The sequence below is a fragment of the Corythoichthys intestinalis genome, chromosome 18 (assembly GCF_030265065.1).
Source record: "Corythoichthys intestinalis isolate RoL2023-P3 chromosome 18, ASM3026506v1, whole genome shotgun sequence".
Classification (NCBI taxonomy): Eukaryota; Metazoa; Chordata; class Actinopteri; order Syngnathiformes; family Syngnathidae; genus Corythoichthys; species Corythoichthys intestinalis.
This window is the reverse complement of record NC_080412.1, coordinates 30,906,930-30,928,693: the sequence shown is the minus strand read 5'-3', so window position 1 is coordinate 30,928,693 and position 21,764 is coordinate 30,906,930. Positions and strand designations below refer to the sequence as shown.

General features: G+C 40.1%; 1 protein-coding gene across 4 annotated transcripts; it reads left to right on the top strand.

Annotated features, from left to right (window-relative positions):
• The first annotated feature begins 1,552 nt into the window (after nucleotides 1–1,552).
• LOC130907042 (uncharacterized) lies at nucleotides 1,553–16,751 on the top strand. 4 transcript variants are annotated; one of them, XR_009061407.1, is made up of 4 exons: nucleotides 1,553–1,627; nucleotides 1,910–2,974; nucleotides 3,309–8,005; nucleotides 16,302–16,751. XR_009061407.1 is itself a non-coding variant. In XM_057821882.1 (3 exons), the coding sequence occupies exon 3, from the start codon at nucleotides 3,356–3,358 to the stop codon at nucleotides 7,805–7,807; it is 4,452 nt and encodes a 1,483-aa protein (XP_057677865.1). In that variant the 5' UTR covers nucleotides 1,553–1,627; nucleotides 1,910–2,974; nucleotides 3,309–3,355; the 3' UTR covers nucleotides 7,808–8,333. The 4 variants fall into 4 exon arrangements, 2 of the variants coding, with proteins under 2 accessions (XP_057677865.1, XP_057677866.1); XR_009061406.1 differs by lacking the exon at nucleotides 16,302–16,751 and adding an exon at nucleotides 8,288–8,333; XM_057821882.1 differs by lacking the exon at nucleotides 16,302–16,751 and having other exon boundaries at nucleotides 3,309–8,333.
• Nucleotides 16,752–21,764: the final 5,013 nt, after the last annotated feature.

Genomic DNA, 21,764 nt, shown 5'->3' with positions numbered 1-21,764 from the left:
TTAAACGACTATTACCACGCTTCAAAATGTATCCTTCAGCATGTTTGGTTCTCAAAAGGACATCAATATTACAAATTTTGACAAAAAAATGTTGGTATTATTTAGTCTTTTTGGGTCCAAAATGTTGATTATATTTTGTCAGTGAAGAAAACAACAGTTTGGACATGAAGGTTATGGTGTCCTGAAAAAAGGGACCCAACCAGGCCATTGTGAACATTTTTTTCTTTGAAATATAAAGGTAACATCAAAGGCATGCAAATTCGGACAAAATAGGCCCAGGTGTTAAAGGGTTGAATCATGGGTGTCCAAACTATGGCCACATTCGAAGTGTGTTTGAAGTGACAACAAATAACTGGAGAGTCTGCTTGCACATCCCAAATAAATGAATACCACAGAGACAATGAGCTGGAAGGGTCTAAGATAGCGGTGAGCAGTATCCATGGCAACAAGAGACAACATGTTTTTAGCCCGATCACCAGGGCAATAATGACCCATCTGCAGCACTTCGGATCTGTTGGGAAAACGACCCATTAAATTGTGCAGGTCAAACAGCTAAGAAGTGGGTGGTTGAACGTTAAAAACACAGAATCGAACTATTGCAACTCATTTTATATCTCGACGTCGCGAATTTTTAAGTGGTTTTTGTTGGTTTGGTAAGCTTAAAGGTGAAATTGGATTGGACATCTATCGCCATTAATGGCTTTGTACTAAAGTACTAAAGATTAGACAGACTGTGTGCAACTCCAGATTAACAATTGGTACACTAAATGCCTCCCAAAATGTCCCCCACGTCAATTTTAGACAGTTTAGCCTCTTGGACTATGCCACTTTACCAGAAATTGTGTCAAAATTAAAGCCCACAACATGCTGCCTTGACATCCTTCCTTCAAACTTTTTCAAAACTGTTTTTCATTGCATAGCCCCAGACATACTTCAGATTATAAATACTTCTCTCCAAACAGGAGAGTTTCCACAGACTTTAAAAACTGCAGTAATAAAACCTCTCCTAAAAAAAACCTAATCTGGATGCCTCAAACATTAGCAATTACAGGCCAATATCAAATCTGACATTCCTGGGGAAAATGATCGAAAGGGTTGTGTTCGAACAGATCTGGACTTTTATGATGCAAAACAATCTTTTTAACTCATTTCAGTCTGGATTTCGGCCACAACACAGCACCGAGACTGTGCTTATCAAAGTCCTAAATGATATTCGTCGGAATACCGATGCAGGAAAATCATCTGCTCTGTTACTATTGGATCTCAGCGCCGCATTCGACATGGTTGATCACAACATATTACTCAGCAGATTGGAACAGTGGGTAGGGCTTACTGACACTATTCTTCAGTGGTTCACATCCTATTTACATGATAGGGATTTCTTTGTTTCAGTCGGAAACTATCAGTCAGAACGAACCAAATTCACGTGTGGAGTCCCTCAAGGGTCAATTCTTGGACCACTCTTATTTAACATCTATGTGATGGTTTGTTCAATTGTATTTGTCAAATAATGACCTCTGGTGGCGGCTTTGGGTGTAGTTGAATTCCTGCCTTTCTTTTCCTATGAAGCAGACGTGTCTAACAATGCTAAAGGACAGCTACGTTCTGGTTCGACCCACATGAGGCTGTAAGTTGTTTCAATGAATGTATGTTGGTGTGTGTATTTGTCCTTAAGCGGGGAGATATTGTTTGTATAGTTATATTTAGCGTTTTACGAGGAGAGAAGGGAGAACACGTTAGCATTTTTAGCATCAAAGCTAGCGGACTTTTGTATACAAATGGTGCAGATTTAATTTACTAAATGTATATATTGATTGAATGGAAGGGACATTTGGCGACTTTGTTTTGTGTGAAATATTTAGTATTGATATGTACGTCATTTTCAACATTTTTGTATGTGTGTTTTCAGTTTTACGAATTCATCAAGAGTGAGGAAGTAAAGACTTCAAAATCCACTTTTGCCTCGTTGTGCTGTCTGTCTAGCTAAACAGGCTCACGTTTAGTGAGGACAGAACAGTAAAAAGCCTCATTATCAACAGTTGGAGCCAGAAGCTGTTACTCCAAGCATAAAGACATAATGTTGAAGCAAGTGGACGCTCAATCGCAAAGTCAGCAGAGAAGCTGCTCACCAAGTAGTCAAGGTGAGTTATGGGAAACAAGGTCTCGTTGCTCCAGATCCTCAAAGCAGTCTACAAGGTCATCAGCAAGCGTTGCAGCCCTCAAAGCGCGAGCCAAAGCTGGGGCTGCACAAGCGCAGTTGGCTTTTGCAGAAGAGGAAGCTGAAGCCATGAAGCAACAGGCTCAAATCCAAGCTCAACTTCATGTACTGAAGGTGAAGAAGGAGGCAGCAGCTGCATCAGCAGAAGCGGACATCCTGGAAGCAGCAATTCAGCAGGAAGAAGCACAACCACTTTGTCATCCATCATCCATCGACTTTGTGGACTCTAAACAAAAGGTTCAAAATTATATCGACAGTCAAGTAATCCAGCCAGTACAACACCCAGTCCCATGCTGGAACCCCTTCCACCAAATTGACAACTCAAGCATTCAACCTCAACCATTACCTCAACAAAATTCCCACACTTTCAACTGCATATCATCACCTATTCCTGGCGCTACATCTCCAGCTCCAATTCACCAGTATCAGCCACTCAGTTCATCTCTTCCCCACCCTCAGCAGAAAACAAATGTAAGTGATGTAGCAAAATATCTGATGAGACGTGAACTTGTAACAGGCACCATGCAGAGATTCGACGATGATCCACAAAATTATCGCAGCTGGAAATCATCTTTTGTGAACATCACTAAAGACCTAGCTCTGTCAGACAAAGAAGAGCTAGATCTTCTACTGAAATGGCTTGGGCCCAAGTCAACTGAACAAGCAAAGAGAATCAGTGCAGCTCAAGTCAATAACACAACTTCTGCGCTCAAAATGGTTTGGCAGCGACTAGAAGAAACGTTTGGTGCACCTGAGGTAATTGAGCATGCCCTCTTTAAGAAAATTGAGGACTTTCCTAGAATTGCGTCTAGAGAAAATACTAAGCTAAGAGAGCTGGGGGATCTCTTAATGGAACTTGAACTTACAAAAGCAGAAGGTCATTCTCCAGGGTTAGCCTTTCTAGACACCGCCAGGGGTGTCAATCCTATTTTGGAGAAGTTGCCATATTCACTACAAGAAAAGTGGATTTCACATGCATCTAAATACAAACTAGATCATGGTGTCATATTTCCACCATTTTCAGTCTGTTCTAGATTTGTGCAAGAGCAAGCACGCATAAGGAATGACCCAAGTTTTTCATTTCTTTCAGCAACTCAGTTCAAGTTTGATAAACAAGTTAAAAGCAGCACTCGCCCAATGATATCCGTGAAAAAGACTGAAATTGCTGTAGACACTGAGTTAAAAGAGGTATGTGAAGAGCCAGACAAACATTGTCCGTTGCATAACAAGCCACACCCCCTCAGAAGATGTCGTACTTTTCTCACCAAGCCTCTTGATGAGAGAAAGGCGTACCTGAAAGAGAAAGGCATATGCTTCAGGTGCTGTGCGTCAACCAAACACCAAGCGAAAGACTGTACTATTAAAGTCACATGCAAAGAATGTCAGAGTGAAAGACACAATACAGCTCTTCATCCAGGTCCTCCTTCAACCGACATCAAACCGTCTTCAGAGGCGCGTCAGCACGGCGGGGAGACCGAGTCAAGTCTACAACCCGTTTCCGCTACCACAATGTGCACCGAGGTATGTGGGGAACAACGTAGTCCTAGATCTTGTGCGAAGATATGTTTAGCTAAAGTTTATCCAGCAGGCCAACGAGAAAAGGCTATAAACTTGTATGCTGTCATGGACGAACAAAGTAACCAATCCCTTGCTCGTTCAGACTTTTTTGACATCTTCAGAGTAAACGGAAGCAGAGAGATTTATACTCTGAAGACATGTTCAGGTGTCATGGAAGTGAGCGGGAGGAAAGCCAAAGACTTTATTATTGAGTCAATAGATGGTCGTGTAAAAGTGCCACTTCCTCCTATGCTAGAATGTGACATGATCCCAGAAGATCGTTCTGAGATACCTGCACCAGAAGTCACACAACACCATCCACATTTAAAGGCACTCTCACACAAAATCAGTCCTGTAGATCCAAACGCACAGATCCTCTTGCTGCTCGGTAGAGACATCCTGAGGTTGCACAAAGTGAGAGAGCAATGTAATGGTCCCAGTAATGCACCATTCGCGCAGCGCCTTGACCTAGGCTGGGTCATCGTGGGTGATGTATGTGTAAGTGGAGTGCACAAACCAGTCTCTATTACAGCATACAAAACAAACACCTTGTTCAATGGACGGCCATCATATCTCGATGCCTGCACAAATGTCCTACAAGTCAAAGAAAAAAAGGTAACCAACGTAAAAGATGACATGCACAGCTTCACAGACACTTATCAAGTAAAACGATCAGACAATCTTGGGGATACAATCTTCGTCAAAAGAGAGGATGATGAAATGTTGGCACCGTCACAACAAGATGCAGAATTTCTCAAAATAATGCAAAATGAAATGTACCAGGATGAGACAAACAATTGGGTTGCACCGCTTCCATTTGTTACACCCAGACAGCGTCTACCAAACAACAGACAACAAGCTTTAAAGAGACTTTACACACTCAAACGTAGTCTTGACAAAAAGCCTGAAACAAGAGAGCACTTTGTACAGTTCATGCAAAAAATCTTAAACAACCAGCAAGCAGAAACCGCACCTCCCTTGCAACCTGAGGAAGAGTGCTGGTACCTCCCAATGTTCGGGGTGTACCACCCTCAAAAACCCCATCAAATTCGTGTGGTTTTTGATTCAAGTGCCAAACATGAGGGTGTAGCGTTGAATGATGTCCTCTTAAGCGGCCCAGATCTTAACAATGCGTTACTAGGAGTGCTCATCAGATTCCGTAAGGAGCCTATTGCAGTAACGGCAGATGTGGAACAAATGTTCTACTGCTTCAAAGTGCGAGAAGATCATCGCAATTTCCTGCGATTCCTTTGGCACAAAGACAATGACGTCGCAAAGGAAATTATTGAGTACCGCATGAAAGTGCATGTGTTTGGAAATCGTCCGTCTCCCTCTGTTGCAATCTACGGATTACGCAAAGCTGCTGGGGTAGGAGAAACGGAATATGGCAAAGAAGCATCACAGTTTGTTATCAGAAATTTTTATGTGGACGATGGTCTGGTCTCACTCCCGACAGAACTTGAAGCGATCACGCTCCTGCAAAACACTCAGAAAATGTTGGCTGTGTCAAACTTGCGCCTACATAAATTCGCTTCTAATAGCAGCAAAGTCATGGAGGCGTTTCCAACAAGCGACTTGGCAAAAGACATTAAAAGCCTAAACCTAGACAATGACCCGTTGCCTGTTCAGAGAAGTTTAGGCATCAGCTGGAGTCTTGAATCTGACACTTTCACCTTCCACGTGAGCAAAGAGAAAAAACCCTTCACCAAAAGAGGCATACTATCCACTGTCAATAGTTTGTATGACCCCTTGGGGTTTGTTTCGCCTATAACTGTACAGGGAAAAGCACTCATCCGAGAATTCACCTTGGAACCATGCGACTGGGATGACCCCTTGCCTGCAAACAAAGAGAGATTGTGGACTGCATGGAAGGATTCACTTCTCGAGGTAGAGAACATACACATTCCTAGGTCGTATGTACCACAGTCTATGTCCTCAACACAGCACAGAGAACTTTGTGTTTTCAGCGATGCTTCATCTACAGCAATAGCAGCAGTTGCTTACATTCAAGTTAAAAATGACCATGGACAGTATTTCAGTGGATTTGTCATGGGAAAATCCAAACTAGCACCGAGACCAGCGCACACAATCCCACGTTTAGAACTGTGCGCAGCTGTCCTCGCTGTAGAAATGGCTGAGCTCATATGCCAAGAAATCGACATTAAGCTCCATGATGTCAGGTTCTACACTGACAGTAAGATTGTGCTAGGTTACATCTATAACATCTCAAGAAGGTTTTATGTCTATGTATCAAACAGAGTCTCAAGAATCAGAAAGTCATCTGTACCATCGCAGTGGCATCATGTTTCATCGGAAAACAACCCGGCAGACATTGCCACACGTCCAATAGCAGCGCTATTGCTACCACAAACCTACTGGTTCACAGGCCCACCTTTCCTGAACAAAGACCTGTCACAGTTTCCTCCAATGGAAGATAACAACAACTTCAAACTAATCGAACCAGAACAAGATGTCGAGGTTCGACCGGAAGTTAATGTCTGTGCTACCCAAGTGAGCTTCAAACATCTCAGCCCACACCGCTTTGAAAGATTCTCATCGTGGAAACATCTAATAAGAGGCATGGCAAAACTCATTGCAGTCATCAGAAACAAATCCAAAACTGCAGACAAAAAAAGTACAAATCTACAAACTCAAGCAAAACTGTCAGTCATTGCAAGTGTTCAACAAAATGCATTCAAAGAGGAAATGACAAAGCTTAAAAAAGGAGAGCATATCGCAAAAACAAGTCCCTTGTGGAATTTAAACTCATTCATAGACTCAGAAGGACTGTTAAGAGTGGGAGGTCGAACATCTCTTGCCAATCTTCCATATGATGAAAAGCACCCACTGATACTCCCTAAAAGGCATCATGTGTCAACTTTGCTTGTGAGATATTACCACCAAGATGTCGCTCATCAAGGTCGTCACCTCACCGAGGGAGCACTTCGATCTGCAGGTGTCTGGATAATTGGCGCAAGAAAACTTGTCTCAAGTGTCATTTATCAATGTGTCACATGTCGCAAACTTAGGGGTAAGCCTGCTGAACAGAAAATGGCCAACTTGCCCGAAGACCGTCTTACAATGGAGCCTCCTTTCACAAGGGTAGGTCTAGATGTTTTTGGGCCCTGGACTGTTGTCACCCGCAAAACAAGAGGCGGTAGCGCTGACAGCAAACGTTGGGCAGTTTTGTTCAGCTGTCTGGGCACCCGCGCAGTTCACATAGAAGTCATAGAATCTATGTCTACATCAAGTTTTATTAATGCATTACGAAGGTTTTTCGCAGTCAGGGGTCCTGCCAAAGTTTTGAGGTCAGACCGTGGCACTAACTTTATAGGTGCTTGTAAAGAGTTGAAAATAAGCACCGATGACTCTGAGATTCAAGATTACTTGAGCAAAGAAGGCTGCACATGGACTTTCAACACACCTTATTCATCGCATATGGGAGGCTCATGGGAAAGAATGATAGGCATCGCCCGTCGCATTCTTGATGCCATGCTATTGCAAGCAGGTCCTACTCGCCTCACACACGAAGTTCTGACAACGCTCATGTCAGAAGTTATGGCTATCATGAATTGCCGACCATTAGTTCCCATCACCACGGATTCAGAGACACCAACAGTTTTGACGCCATCCATGCTCCTAACCCAAAAGAAAGGTGCTGCTCCTGCTCCAGAAGGTACGTTCGACATCAAGGACATGTACAAAAAGCAATGGAAGCATGTTCAAAGTCTTGCAGATGCCTTTTGGAAACGCTGGAGACAAGAATATCTGACAGCTCTTCAAGTAAGAAAGAAATGGACTCAGGACAAGGACAATATCTCAGAAGGAGATGTCGTCTTAGTTAAAGATGAACTACTGAAACGCAACGAATGGCCCATCGGACTCATTACAAAGTGCATCCCAAGCGAAGACAAAAGAATCCGAAAAGTGGAAGTACGAGTTGTCAAGCAAGGGACTCCGCGTGTCTATTTGCGACCGATAAACCAACTGATTTTGTTACTCCCTCGTCATAGTGAAACAAAAAAGACTTGATTAAGTTTATACATTTAGTGGTATAAAGTATTTATACCAGACGGGGAGTGTGATGGTTTGTTCAATTGTATTTGTCAAATAATGACCTCTGGTGGCGGCTTTGGGTGTAGTTGAATTCCTGCCTTTCTTTTCCTATGAAGCAGACGTGTCTAACAATGCTAAAGGACAGCTACGTTCTGGTTCGACCCACATGAGGCTGTAAGTTGTTTCAATGAATGTATGTTGGTGTGTGTATTTGTCCTTAAGCGGGGAGATATTGTTTGTATAGTTATATTTAGCGTTTTACGAGGAGAGAAGGGAGAACACGTTAGCATTTTTAGCATCAAAGCTAGCGGACTTTTGTATACAAATGGTGCAGATTTAATTTACTAAATGTATATATTGATTGAATGGAAGGGACATTTGGCGACTTTGTTTTGTGTGAAATATTTAGTATTGATATGTACGTCATTTTCAACATTTTTGTATGTGTGTTTTCAGTTTTACGAATTCATCAAGAGTGAGGAAGTAAAGACTTCAAAATCCACTTTTGCCTCGTTGTGCTGTCTGTCTAGCTAAACAGGCTCACGTTTAGTGAGGACAGAACAATCTATATGCTTCCGTTAGCTCAGATAATGGAACAGTATGACATCTCCTATCACGCCTATGCAGATGACACACAACTGTACATTTCTGTGTCCCCACATGATTATAGTCCCTTAGTCTCCCTGAGTAAATGCATTCATCAAATCAATGAATGGATGTGCCAGAATTTTCTCCAGTTAAATGTGGATCATTTTTGGGCCAAAAAAGGAAAGGTCAAACATAAGCAGGCAACTTAGCACAATGTCACTTAGAGCTACAAATCAAGTCAGAAACCTTGGCGTAATTATTGACTCAGACCTAAAATTTGATAGCCATCTAAAGTCCGTCACGAAATCCGCTTATTACCACCTAAAAAATATAACCAGAATTAAGGGGCTTCTGACTCAACAAGACATGGAAAAACTTATGCATGCATTCATTTTCAGCATATTGGACTATTGCAACGGTATATTTACGGGTCTTGATAAAAAATCAGTCAGGAAGCTGCAGCTAGTACAGAATGCTGCAGCCAGAGTCCTCACAAATACAAGGAAGCTGGACCACATTACAACAGTTTTGAAATCGCTATACTGGCTTCCAGTGAGTCAAAGGATAGACTATAAAATACTACTGCTCGTCTACAAAACACTTAATGGCCTTGGACCAAAATACATGCTTGACTTGTTAGATTCCTACGAGACATCTAGACCCCTAAGGTCGTCTGGAACGGGTCTTCTGCATATTCCAAGAACAAGAACCAAGCAGGGTGAGGCAGCATTTAGTTATTATGCTCCTGAAGTATGCTCAAACTGTTAGCTCTTTTAAATCAGGGCTAAAAACGCTTTTGTTTAGCACTGCATATCCATAACTGGCTATATATTTCAATCTACCTGCTTTCTATTCCTCTGGTGCTTATCTCCATTGCTGATTTCAATTATTATTCGTGGTAGTAGTTTTTGTTATATTTTTGTTTTATTTTTATTTATTTATTTTTATTTTATTTGTGATTAAATGCGTTCTTTTGTCTTGGTTTTTACGTTGTATTGATTTAAATGTGATTTTTATGATCTTCATGTGATGTAAAGCACTTTGAATTGCCTTGTGTTGAATTGTGCTATATAAATAAATTTGCCTTGCCTTGCCTTTGAAAAATCATTCAATGCTAGCCAGTTGAAATGGATTTCATGTTTATAATTCTCAATGGCAGCGAATGAGTTAAGGGCTACAAGCAACAAAATAATTAGGAGGTAGAAGAAAACTGCAAAAAAAGTTTAAAAAATCATATTCCATAGCCCCTTTCAGACTTATATCACGGTAAATTTCCGTTTAAGGTGACGCGGGATTTACCCGTGTCATGGCTTTCAGACATAGGGAGATATCCTGGAAATAACCCGGGTTGGACACTTTCAAACTTGTCCCGTGTCTGCGACTCGGCACTTACTATGCGGGCATGGTGGGGGACAGGATTTTATAACCCGGACATGACGTCATTTTTGGTCGGCATCGGCAATAAAATAACCACACATTTCCAAAGATGGACGATGGACTCTTCATCGGCTCAGCAATTCAGTAGCAATTTAATTTAATTATGTTTCCAGTTTAACTTAGCTATTTACAGTTTGCCATGTTGATAATTGGGATGTTTGTCTACCGCTTTTCGTCTTACTGCGAAGGAAGAGGAAATGACCATCGGCCCGCCAAGATATTTACGTCATCAGCCTTCGTGCTGTGACCCGGGAATTAAACGCCGGCTTTTACACATACCTACTATGACGCGACCTGGTAAATGTCCGCGTAATCTACGTGTCGGTCGACCCGGAAAATTGCTTTCACACATAATGGCTACTCGTTTAAATCCCGGGATTTAAACAGTTGTCAGGTATGTGTGAAAGGAGCTAATGATAGTATCATAATTTGGTGCGGGCCAATAAAAACTAGAGTTGTCCGATATTATCTCGTAGCCGGTAATATCGGCTGATGAAAGCATTAGAATTACCGTATTTTTCGGACTACAAGTCGCTCCTGAGTATAAGTCGATCCAGCCATAAAATGCCCAACGAAGAGAAAAAAAACATATACAAGTCGCACCGGAGTATAAGTCGAATTTTGGGGGGAAATTTACTTGATAAAATCCAACACATAGAACAGACATGTCATCTTGAAAGGCAATTTAATATAAAAATACAATAGAGAACAACATGCTAAATAAATGTACAGTGTACAGTGCATGAACAACAAAATGTGAATATACTGTCCTACGCTACGGCCTGTCCTGGCTATACAGCGAACTCGCAAAAGACAATGCTGGACGTCCGTATAATTTGCTGAATCAATTTGGTCCTCGATAGAAAACAGGTTCGCATCAACGTAAATAAATGATAATTTAGTACTATTAGTAATAAGTAACAGGTTAGCATGCGTTCGCTATCATTAGCACATCGTTCAAACAACCACACAACTGGCTCTAAGTGTCCGATCGCGGGTGGAAACCACACAACAACAACAGAAAAGATGATACACGCAGGCGTTGCCTCTGTAGAGATGATTTAAAAGCATAAACAATGAAAGTAGGTTCGCATCCGTCTATTCTCTCTAGCTAACTCGCCCACTCACTCACTCAGAGCTACGTAGCTGTCCGTCTTCTTCTGGCGTGTCACGTAAACAAGTGCGAGTGCGCCCTCACGTGGGCGTGAAAGCGCCACAAACAAAATGCATCCATTTCAAGATAAAAAAGTCAATAATACAATTGAACATACACTGCCAAAGGCAGAACGCGAACGTGGCCATAGCTATAAAGAGTTATTCAGATAACTATAGCATAAGAACATGCTAACAACTTTACAAAACCATCAGTGTCACTGCAAAACACCAAAATAACATGTGAAATTATATCATAATGTGTTACTAATTCCACACATAAGTCGCTCCTGAGTATAAGTCGCACCCCCAGCCAAAATATGAAAAAAAACGCGACTTATAGTCCGAAAAATACGGTAGCAGCAGAATAATATCACATAATATCGAAATCGTTTTTTCATTATCGGTTTTCGGCCAATACGCATATGGCAGTGCCTAATTGGCATTTTGATTTCAACAATAAATATAGTTGTGCAATACACTGTATATGCACTTTCCCCATAATTCAGTTTAAGTTGTTCTCTGTCTTGATCTGTCTTGATCGTGCCGGGAAGGTACCCTTATCTTGACCTTATTGGAAAGAAGCTTACTTTGTGTTATCAAAACCTTATCTAGCATCAACTATCATGTATGTGTTTCTACCCTTGTTGTGTTTTGCCTGTACCGATCCCATTAATGTATGAAAATTCAATTTTAAAAAAAAGTTGATTTAAAAAAAAAAAAAAAAAAAAAAAAAGTTGTTCTCTTCTTTTTCACAGACTGTTTATTTGGAAAAACTTGAAGTTCTTACATTTATCATTATTAAAACATCCAGTGGGGCATCACAATACAATTAGCCGTAAAATGTTAAGTGTGCAACCGTATATATCGGTTTGATATCGGTATCGGATTTTCTGAAGTCAGGATATCGGTTTAAAAGGCAATATCGGACAACTCCTATGAAAACTGTAGTTTGAAAATCCCTGCTCTATCGTCAACAGCCTATGCAGCCTGAAGAAAAGATGACTCCCTGTCTAACCCCGACAATCACAGAATAAATAAACCAGACATGTCACCACGCATTACTGAAGATTACACAAAAAATTGAATTTTCAGCTCTGACATTAAAACTACAGAGAATCCGCGAGCTTATTTATCTTCCCTTTTATCTCAAAACGCCTTTCCCGCGTATTAGCATACTGATGTGCATGCATTTTAATGCTTCAATTTCCACGAAGGGAATATCGGAAACACCCCGCTGGCGGCAGGAAACGGCATGCTGAGCATCTCGGGTCCAAACCTAATCCCGGTGATAGTTTTGAAAGCCCGTCGACACGACGCCATTATTTACCCAGTAAATAGACCGTGTCGCTGACAACGAGAAAAAATGTGTCCACGTAACATGAGTGGTGCACAGCATGAAATGTGAATTAACTTGAGCTCTGCTTTCAGGGTCAAGGTCATTCAGTGTTGACTCTATTACATGTAGATATACCCAATAAATATTACTGCGCATACTGTGAGCTCTTTTATCCATTTTTGAAAAGACTAATTTGAAGTGACTGTGAAATGATGCTCACCCCGTGTCTCTTTAATAATGTGCCATAAACCACCATAGAAATGAACTTGACGCTTGCATTTCAATTCAGTTTCTTGAACAGAATAACAAGATGCTGCCTCCCCTACTTTTTCTTTAGACTTGCCAGAGACTGGAATAAATAAATGACTAACCCCAGACATGAGCTCTCTTTATTTATATACTGTATGCTTACATATTTGCTGTCAATAATGTTAATCAAATGCTACACAATATTTATGCTATTAAAGCTGAAAAGCATAACCTGGTTTACACCCTCACCCTTTTTTGTAACCCTACTCCTGTCTTAAACCCCTCACTCAAAACCCTAACCTAGTTAGTGAAATGTTCCGTTTCTGCCTTTCTCCTGTGATCTAACAACACGACTTCATTGCACTCCAACTCCAGCTGGGCTTCTTTATAGCTTTGGAATGTTTGATGGATAAAAAGCAAAGGAGAAATAGCACAGAACACGGAAGGAGATAAATACAAAGTCTCAAAGCGGCAGAAGGGGGCGACGGGTACAATGTACGATGTACTCAAGATGTTGGAAACTTTATAAAGGAAAGAGACAAGAAGCACGTGTGCTCAGCTGCCGCATTTATGATCACATTCCCATCGCATTTGTGGGCGTAAAAGTCGTCGTGCCGCATCCTCGCACACGTCAATCACGTTCCCATTTTTAGCTCGATGCAGTTTTTTTCCCGCCCTGAAGATAATGAATTGCTATCAATGCCACCTTTTCTGCCTGTACACCTTATGTTTCTCCTTTCAAGCAGCAGAGTTCAACAGGTTTCATATGGCATTCTTTTTGTGCAGATAATTGCTTATGTGCACCTGCGTGAAACAATCCACTATTCTTTGTCAATCGGTTGAATTATTCAAGTCAATTTGGCTTGATTAGCTCACTTATATTATTCATTCGCACTTCCAGTTTGCATTACCCACTGATGCGTGACTTCACAGTAACAAGACTTTTTCATGAGAGTGGTCAACTGAAATAAATGTGTTTTATGCTATAACATTTAACAAATTGCTCTAGTTTGAAAGATGATCATAAAGATCATACTTTAGGTCATGTTATATTTTGGTTAACAGCATAAATAATTCATTCATCTCTATTTTAGAAAGAAAGAAAAAAAAACCTGGAGGTAGCAAAGTTCTTGCCTGGTACACCAGACTCAACGCTGTTCCAGCAATAGAGTCTGGCGACTGTTTGGCGGATCAAATTCCCAGGCCGGAGTAAGCCACAGCAAACAGACAGCGGAGTGGACCAATCAGCGACAGGCGGACATGTCGTAGACAAAGCGTCAAGAAACTCTAGCGCGAGGGAATAAACATACAGTGGGGCAAATACGTATTTAATCAACCACCAATTGTGCAAGTTCTCCTACTTGAAAAGATTAGAGAGGCCTGTAATTGTCAACATGAGTAAACCTCAACCTTGAGAGGCAGAATGTGGAAAAAAAAAAAAAGAAAATCACATTGTTTGAGTCTTAAAGAATTTATTTCCAAATTAGAGTGGAAAATAAGTATTTGGTCACCTACAAACAAGCAAGATTTCTGGCTGTCAAAGAGGTCTAACTTCTTCTAACGAGGCTCCACTCGTTACCTGTATTAATGGCACCTGTTTTAACTCATTATCGGTATAAAAGACACCTGTTCACAACCTCAGTCAGTCACACTCCAAACTCCACTATGGCCAAGACCAAAGAGCTGTCGAAGGACACCAGAGACAAAATTGTAGACCTGCACCAGGCTGGGAAGAAGGAATCTGCAATAAGTAAAACGCTTGGTGTAAAGAAATCAACTGTGGGAGCAATTATTAGAAAATGGAAGACATACAAGACCACAGATAATCTTCCTCGATCTGGGGCTCCATGCAAGATCGTCAAAATGATAACAAGAACGGTGAGCAAAAATCCCAGAACTAACCCCCCCTTGCTTCCTACTACAGCTGTACTACAGCTCTCCAGTCCCAGCGTCTCCCAAAGGGACCGTGCATAGTTACAGTAAAGTATTAAATATAAATAATGTAATAAATATGCATAAATTAATTTAGAGGAAAAACATCCCAAGAATTGTATGTGGTTTATGTAAATTTAACTTAATTTGAAAGAGTCGGAGATTTGTTGAAAAGCTGGACCAACAAATCACGCCTTTGGAAATTTGCGGCATCTGTGGAGCAAGCAGCCAGGATCAGACAAACAGTATTTCAACATGCCAAAAAGACAGTTCCATTTACTGTCTTTTTTCAAAAAGAAGGAAGACGGTTCAAAACTAGTCAGAAATCAACAACCGGCGATGAGGGCCGCTGCAGTGATCATCCTAACGGGCAGGACCAGGTACAGCAGGATTCTAGCGCCGCAGCAGCTAACCAGGTTCACTGGCAGCCAGCCAAGCCGGGGCAGGAAGCTGCTACCATGGCAGCAGCTGGTGAGGTTCAGCGCCACCCGGAGTGGGGGCCAGCTATAGTGGCAGCAGTCAGCCAGGTGGACCACCAACAGCCAGAGCAACAGGCCAGTGCCCTTATGGGAAATTTGGGTTGGGGCTACACAATTTGTAAAGCGGTGGGAACTTTGGGGCCAGAGAAGACAGGAGGGGTGGAATTCGCAAAATAATTGGTTTGTGTAATTAATTGTAATCTCTGATTTTTTTTATTTTTTTATGTTTTACATGTTAGACTGTACGTTACTGTAAGTCCCACCTCTGGTTATCTGGGCAATTGCCCATGCTGTGCAGAGTATACAGTAGCTTAAATAATTGTAAATTGTTGTCATAACATTGATAACATGGATATTATTTGAAATTGAGGCTTGTAAGTCCCACAGAATGGCAACTAGGTATTTGCGTGTTGTTTTCAGCACCATCTTCTGCGTACGTTCCGGGACCTGTGCCCGTCTCGTTATCTCTGCACTGAAATTTTTCCAGCACCTTATGATTTACAAATTAAGCACTGGTGTCTGATGAGCAAAAACCCGAAACACCCTATGACCTCCGGTTCATTATTGATGATGTACTGTCCAAGTAGCTACTAGAGGTGTACTAAAGAAAAATTCTTCCAGATTTCATGCTCAGTGATTTATCAAGTCATTTTAAGAATGTTCTCCAGTGTTGTTTTTTTGGAAGCCCTTTTAATTTTTGTCTAAGGAGCAAAACACAGGGGAAGTGATAAACGATGGCGAAATGAGAAAGTTTTCGCCGTTGAGCTGAAAGCCAACATATGGGGTGCGATGCGACGGCATCGGCAAGCGACACGCCTCGCCCTCTGCCTGTGCGTCATCTCTCGTCTCTGATTGGGATATAAATATAAATAGGAATCCATTTTCCCATAAAAATCTGAGATGTGCTACTTAATAGGAAATGGCAAAAATGACGAAAGTGGCTGCTTCAAACCAAAATGATTTGTCTTCCTGCATCCTTTTAGACACATCTTTTTACAATTCTCTATGCTTCCATTCATTATACTGTAGATGTGCCTGCCAAATTGAATTACACTTAGAAAAATAACACAATGTATGTGTTAAATTAAGGGCAAGATTGCATAAACAAAGTTTACACTTGTTCTTTTTCTTGAAAACTTTTCCAAGTCTGCTTTTTTCCTTGAGAATTTAGAAATGACTACAGGAGTATGGGTGTGTGCGTATAATGTAATGAAGAGAGATGACTGGAGACTCTCCTGTGGTTTGAGTCTGGCACAGACATACTAATTGGTCCCTTTTCCCTTTTTATCTACAGCTGTGTTTGTGTGAATACCACAAGAAGAACCTTCATCATGGCAGATTGGGAGGAAGGCAGAAATGAAGATGATGATGCTTTTAGGGAGACAGACAGACAGAAGGTGTTCATGCGTGGGAAGGAAAGTTAAGTTATGAGTGTAAGAGCTGCATAAAGCTTTCGTTTGGAAGCAAAGTGAAGTTGTTTCTAATATAAAGTTTCTGTCATTTTTACAGTTGGAATATGAGAAGCAACTCTTGTCAAATTAAACTTTTGACATAGTATAACTTTACTCCCTGGATATTACAACTTGTTTTCCCCACATGAAATTACAGCTCAGTGCCAGAATATGAATGCTTTATTCTTGCAATATTGCACCATTTAACTTTTTGTAAAATTGCCACTTTGCTCACATTACAACTTTGTCTTTTGTGTGGTGACTTTATATTTTAATTGCAGTAAACTAAGATTCTACCCTCTTAAGCATGTTTTGCGATTTCGTTTTCATCATATTGTGACATTTTTCTTGTGATATAACAACTTTGAGATTACTATTGATTCATTGATTAGAACAGCTATTTTCAAACTTCTTATGATTTAGTGTATTTTTCGAACTATAAGTCGCACGTAGGTATAACTCGCAGCAGCCAAAATATGCGCAAAGAAGAGGAAAAAAATACATATAAGTCGCACCGGAGTATAAATCGCATTTGGGGTGAAATTTATTTGATGAAATTCCACACCAACAACAGACATGTCATTTTGAAAGGCAATTCAAAATAAAAAAGGAACAGAGAACAACAAGCTGAATAAGTGTACTGTATACTTACGCTATATGTCGCATAAACAACTGAACGTGCAAGGTATGTTAACGTAACATAGCTATTGAGATTTATTCCGATAACTATTACATAAAGAACGTGCAAACAACTTTACCAAATGATCAGTGTCACTCCAAAACATCAAAATTACATGTGGAATGATATAATAATGTGTTAATAATTTCACACATATGTCGCACCAGCACCCCCGGCCAAACTACAGAAAAAAAACTGCGACTCATAGTCTGAAAAATACTGTATTTTTTTTCTTCTGAAGGTTATACAGTATTTCAAATATTCAGCAATATTTTCAAATAAAGAACTGCTATTATTATATTCGGCAACTCAACAAATTGTAGAAAGTCCACGTCAGAACAAGGTAATCAATTGTGGAACAAAATAACACCATAATTTAAAGAATATTCAATCAAGACCACTTAAAAAAAAAAAAATTACATATACAGTGGTATGAAAAAGTATCTGAACCTTTTGGAATTTCTCACATTTCTGCATGAAATCACCGTCAAATGTGATCTGATCTTGTCAAAATCAAACAGATGAAAAAACTGTCTGCTATAAATTAAACCATTTACAGGTTTTCATATTTTGAGGATAGTATGCAAACATTGACAGAAGGGGGGGAAATAAGTAAGTGAACCATCACATTTAATATTTTGTGGCCCCCCCTTTGGCCGCAATAAATTCAACCAGACGCTTCCTGTAGCTGCAGATCAGTCTGGCACATCGATCAGAAATAAACTTGGCCCATTCTTCTCCAAAAAACTGCTGTAGTTCAGTAAGATTCCTGTGATGTCTGGCATGAATCGCTGTCTTTCGGTCATGCCACAGCATCTCAATGGGGTTCAAGTCTGGACTTTGACTTTGCCACTCCAGAATTTGTATTTTGTTCTTCTGAAATTATTCTGAGGTTGATTTACTTCTGTGTTTGGGATCATTGTCTTGTTGCAGCAGCCATCCTCTTTTTAGCTTCAACTGTCTGACAGAAGCCCTCAGGTTTTCCTGCAAAACATCCTGATAAACTTTTGAATTCATTTTTTTCATTAATGATTTGCAGAAAACAGCCCCAAATCATGATGCTCCCTCCACCATGTTTCACTGTGGGGTTGAGGTGTTGATGTTGGTGAGCTGTTAATTTTTTTTCTCCAGACATGACGCTGTGTGTTACTCCCAAACAATTCAACTTTGGTTTCATCAGTCCACAAAATATTTTGACAAAGCTTCTGTGGAGTGTCCAAGTGCCTTTTTGAAAACATTAAACGAGCAACAATGTTTTGTTTTAGACAGCATTGGCTTCCTCCGTGGAGTCCTCCCATTAACACCATTCTTGGCCGTAGTTTTACATATAGTTGACTTGTGCATAGAGGTATTGGACTGTGCCAGGGATGTCTGTTAGTCTTTAGCAGACACTCTGTGGTTCTTTTTTAACTCTCTGAGTATTCTGCGTTGAACTCTTGGCATCATCTTTGGTGGACCGCCACTCCTTGGGAGAGAAGCATCAGTGCCAAATTTCATTTGTAGACAACTTCTCTGACTGTATATTGACAAACATCCAGACTTTTAGAGATGGTTTTGTATTCTTTCCTAGCTTTATATAATTTAACAATCCTTGATTCCAGGTCTTCAGACAGCTCATTTGACCAAGCCATGATGCACATCAGACAATGCTTCTCATCAAGACACTTCTTACCAGGTGTGTGTTTTATAGTGGGCACCACTAATCCACTCATCAGTGAATTGGCACACACCTGACTTAAATTGTTTGGTAAAATTGGTTTCAATTGCACTTTAAGTCTCCTTAGGCAGAGAGTTCACTTACTTATTTCCCCCCCTTCTGACATTGTTTGCATGCCTTCCTCATTAAAAAATATGAAACCTATAAATGTTTGGGTGGTTTTAGTGAAAGCAGACATTGTTTTTACATCTGTATGATTTTGAGAAAGACCAGATCACATTTGATGGTGATTTTATGCAGAAATTTAAGAAATTCCAAAAGGTTCAGATACTTTTTCATACCACTGTATACACTGAGCCCTTTTTTTTTGTTTAAATCATGATTTTGTGATTATATTAAAGCAACAATCGGTAACCTTTCAACCTTTATAAAGTATTTTCACAACATTTGTGATCATATGTCGACTCACTACTAGTTGGATGACACCTCTTTTATATCTTGAGGGGGTCGATATCACTTTCACTGACACTAACTTTGAGGAAGGTGGCAGGAACCTTGCCACACAAAAGAACTACAAATGTGCTGATTGCTTTACCACGTACGTCACTTCCCCCTTTCCCCATTCATTATAAAGACGGAAGTCGATGCGTAAGCTTTCGCGCGAATTCTGTAAAGATGGCAGAGCAACAAAAGAGAGAAAAAGTTTTGTCTGCGGAGGAAAAAAAAAGGAAGGCTACCAGGATATACAGAATAAACTTTGGACCAGCTTTCACTGCCCTCTCCCCTTCAACTGAACTCATTAGCGCTGATGAGTTTGGGTGGGGTGGTTAGCCACAAGAAGCCACACGGTTGTTAACCGTCATATACTATTGTTTAGCCACAACTGTATTCATTAACTTATTACTTTTCATCCTTCACACATCCGCTGGAAACAGAAATGTTGTTTAATGTATCTACTTGCAACCTGGAGATTGAGTTCTGATTGATTGATGATTTTACAACAGTGCGGGTGTGTTGGTCCTCATGGAAATGCAGTCTTCGTTAAGACAAAACACAACAGCTTTGATCTACCGGCGTTGCTAAAATCAACCAAAACTGAAACCTACCAAGTGTTGCTTTAAACGAGGTGGAAAAAAAACCTGTACTAATTTGATTTTACTTGGAAAGAACAATCAAGGATAATCTAACTTGGAACAGCATACAAAAATAAAACCTTGGCCAATGAGCCACATGCTGCTTCATCAAGGCTTTATTATCTGATCACACGTAGCAGCTCGCGCTGGTACATTTCCATTTACCATTTTTTTTCTACATGTCACATGACAATGCTTTCTTCCCTCATTTACATATTAGCAGTCCAAACAGCTCCACCGAGTCTAATAAAACACAGATGGCGTGTGCAGTCGATAATTTCAATGAAAAAGCTGCGGAATTAGCTTTCTGTCTCGCAGGTTATTGATTCTACCAAATATAAGAAGGAAGGCTGATTTTTTTTCACAGGGAAAAGGCTTTTCATATTAACTGATTCCCCCACCACACATGGGAAATGACTACGTTGCTATACTACCAGTTGCATATTTTCACACTTTATGAGACATTTTCTTGCACTCCTAAATTTTTATTCCTGCAGTAGTAACTTAATTCGCTTAGTATTATGACTTTTCGCTGTAAAACTTTAGCTTCATTGTCATTATATTAAATCTCTTTACAATGCTTGTTTTCTCTGCTATAGTAGTTAAAAGAATGGCTTTTCCCCAATAATAGCTTTAGTAGGAAAGTTAAAGTTGCAAGATTGAAAGAAAAACAAAATACATCACAAACTTGAAACTTTTTTTTTAAACGTTCTTTACTTTATTCAATACTAATGTTAATATTGTACCAATATTTGCATATTTTTACTTTATTCTCTGGGTGATTAAAGCAACACTATGTAACTTTTCAACCTTTATAAAATATAATATTTGTGATGATATGTCGACTGACAATGAGTTGAATGACACCTCTTTTATAACTTGAGGAGGTCTGCATCACTTTCACCAGCACTAATTACCGTAATTTTCGGACTATAAACCGCTACTTTTTTCCTTCATTTTGAATCCCCTGGTTATAGTCCAGTGCATCTTATTTGTCAATTTTTTGGATTAATGGGTAACACTTTATTTGACAGTGTCATCATAATTATGATATGACACTTGAAAGGTGGAAGAGCGCTTTACAAGTATAACACCATTTACCATTTAGCATTCAAAACTGAGATAATTTGCCGGATAACACTAAATGACATCTGTTATAAGCATTCATTATTGCTCATGACAGTGTCATGTCATAATTATGATTGTCTAATGACAGTCTTATGGCGCCACTGTCAAATAAAGTGTTACTAAATACCATAACTAGCAACTAATGAAACAACTGGAGCAGTAACTGAAGAAATAATTAGCACAGGACATGAATCGTTATTTACATCTGTTGCACTTCAATGTATGCTAGGAGGCATGTTGGACGACAACAGTGTTGGCAGCAGGTGGCAGCAGAGGTTGACTGTCTCTCCCAAGGGAGCAGTAATGACAAAATGAAGCTTCTTGAAGCAATGAAGCTTTCAGGCATGAAAATGAGTCAAGGGCTAAAAAGGTGAGAAGGGTGTGGAGGAAAAATGTTCCGGCGTTCTGCCAAAATGTCCTACATCGGCAAAACGTCTATATGAGGCGAATTTGACACCCAAAATACTACCGTGCGCTCTCAACTTGTTTTGTTGATATGCATACAGGCAGAACGTACTAAAAAATGCCTTAAGAAAATACTTAAATGTAGTTATCGTAATTTCCCGAATATAACGCACACTTTTTTCCCCCAAAATCAACTTGTAAAATCATGGTGCGCATTATAAACGGGTACATGGATGGAGACAGAAATATATATATATATTAGGGCTGTCAAAATTATCGCGTAAACGCGCGGTAATTTTTTTAA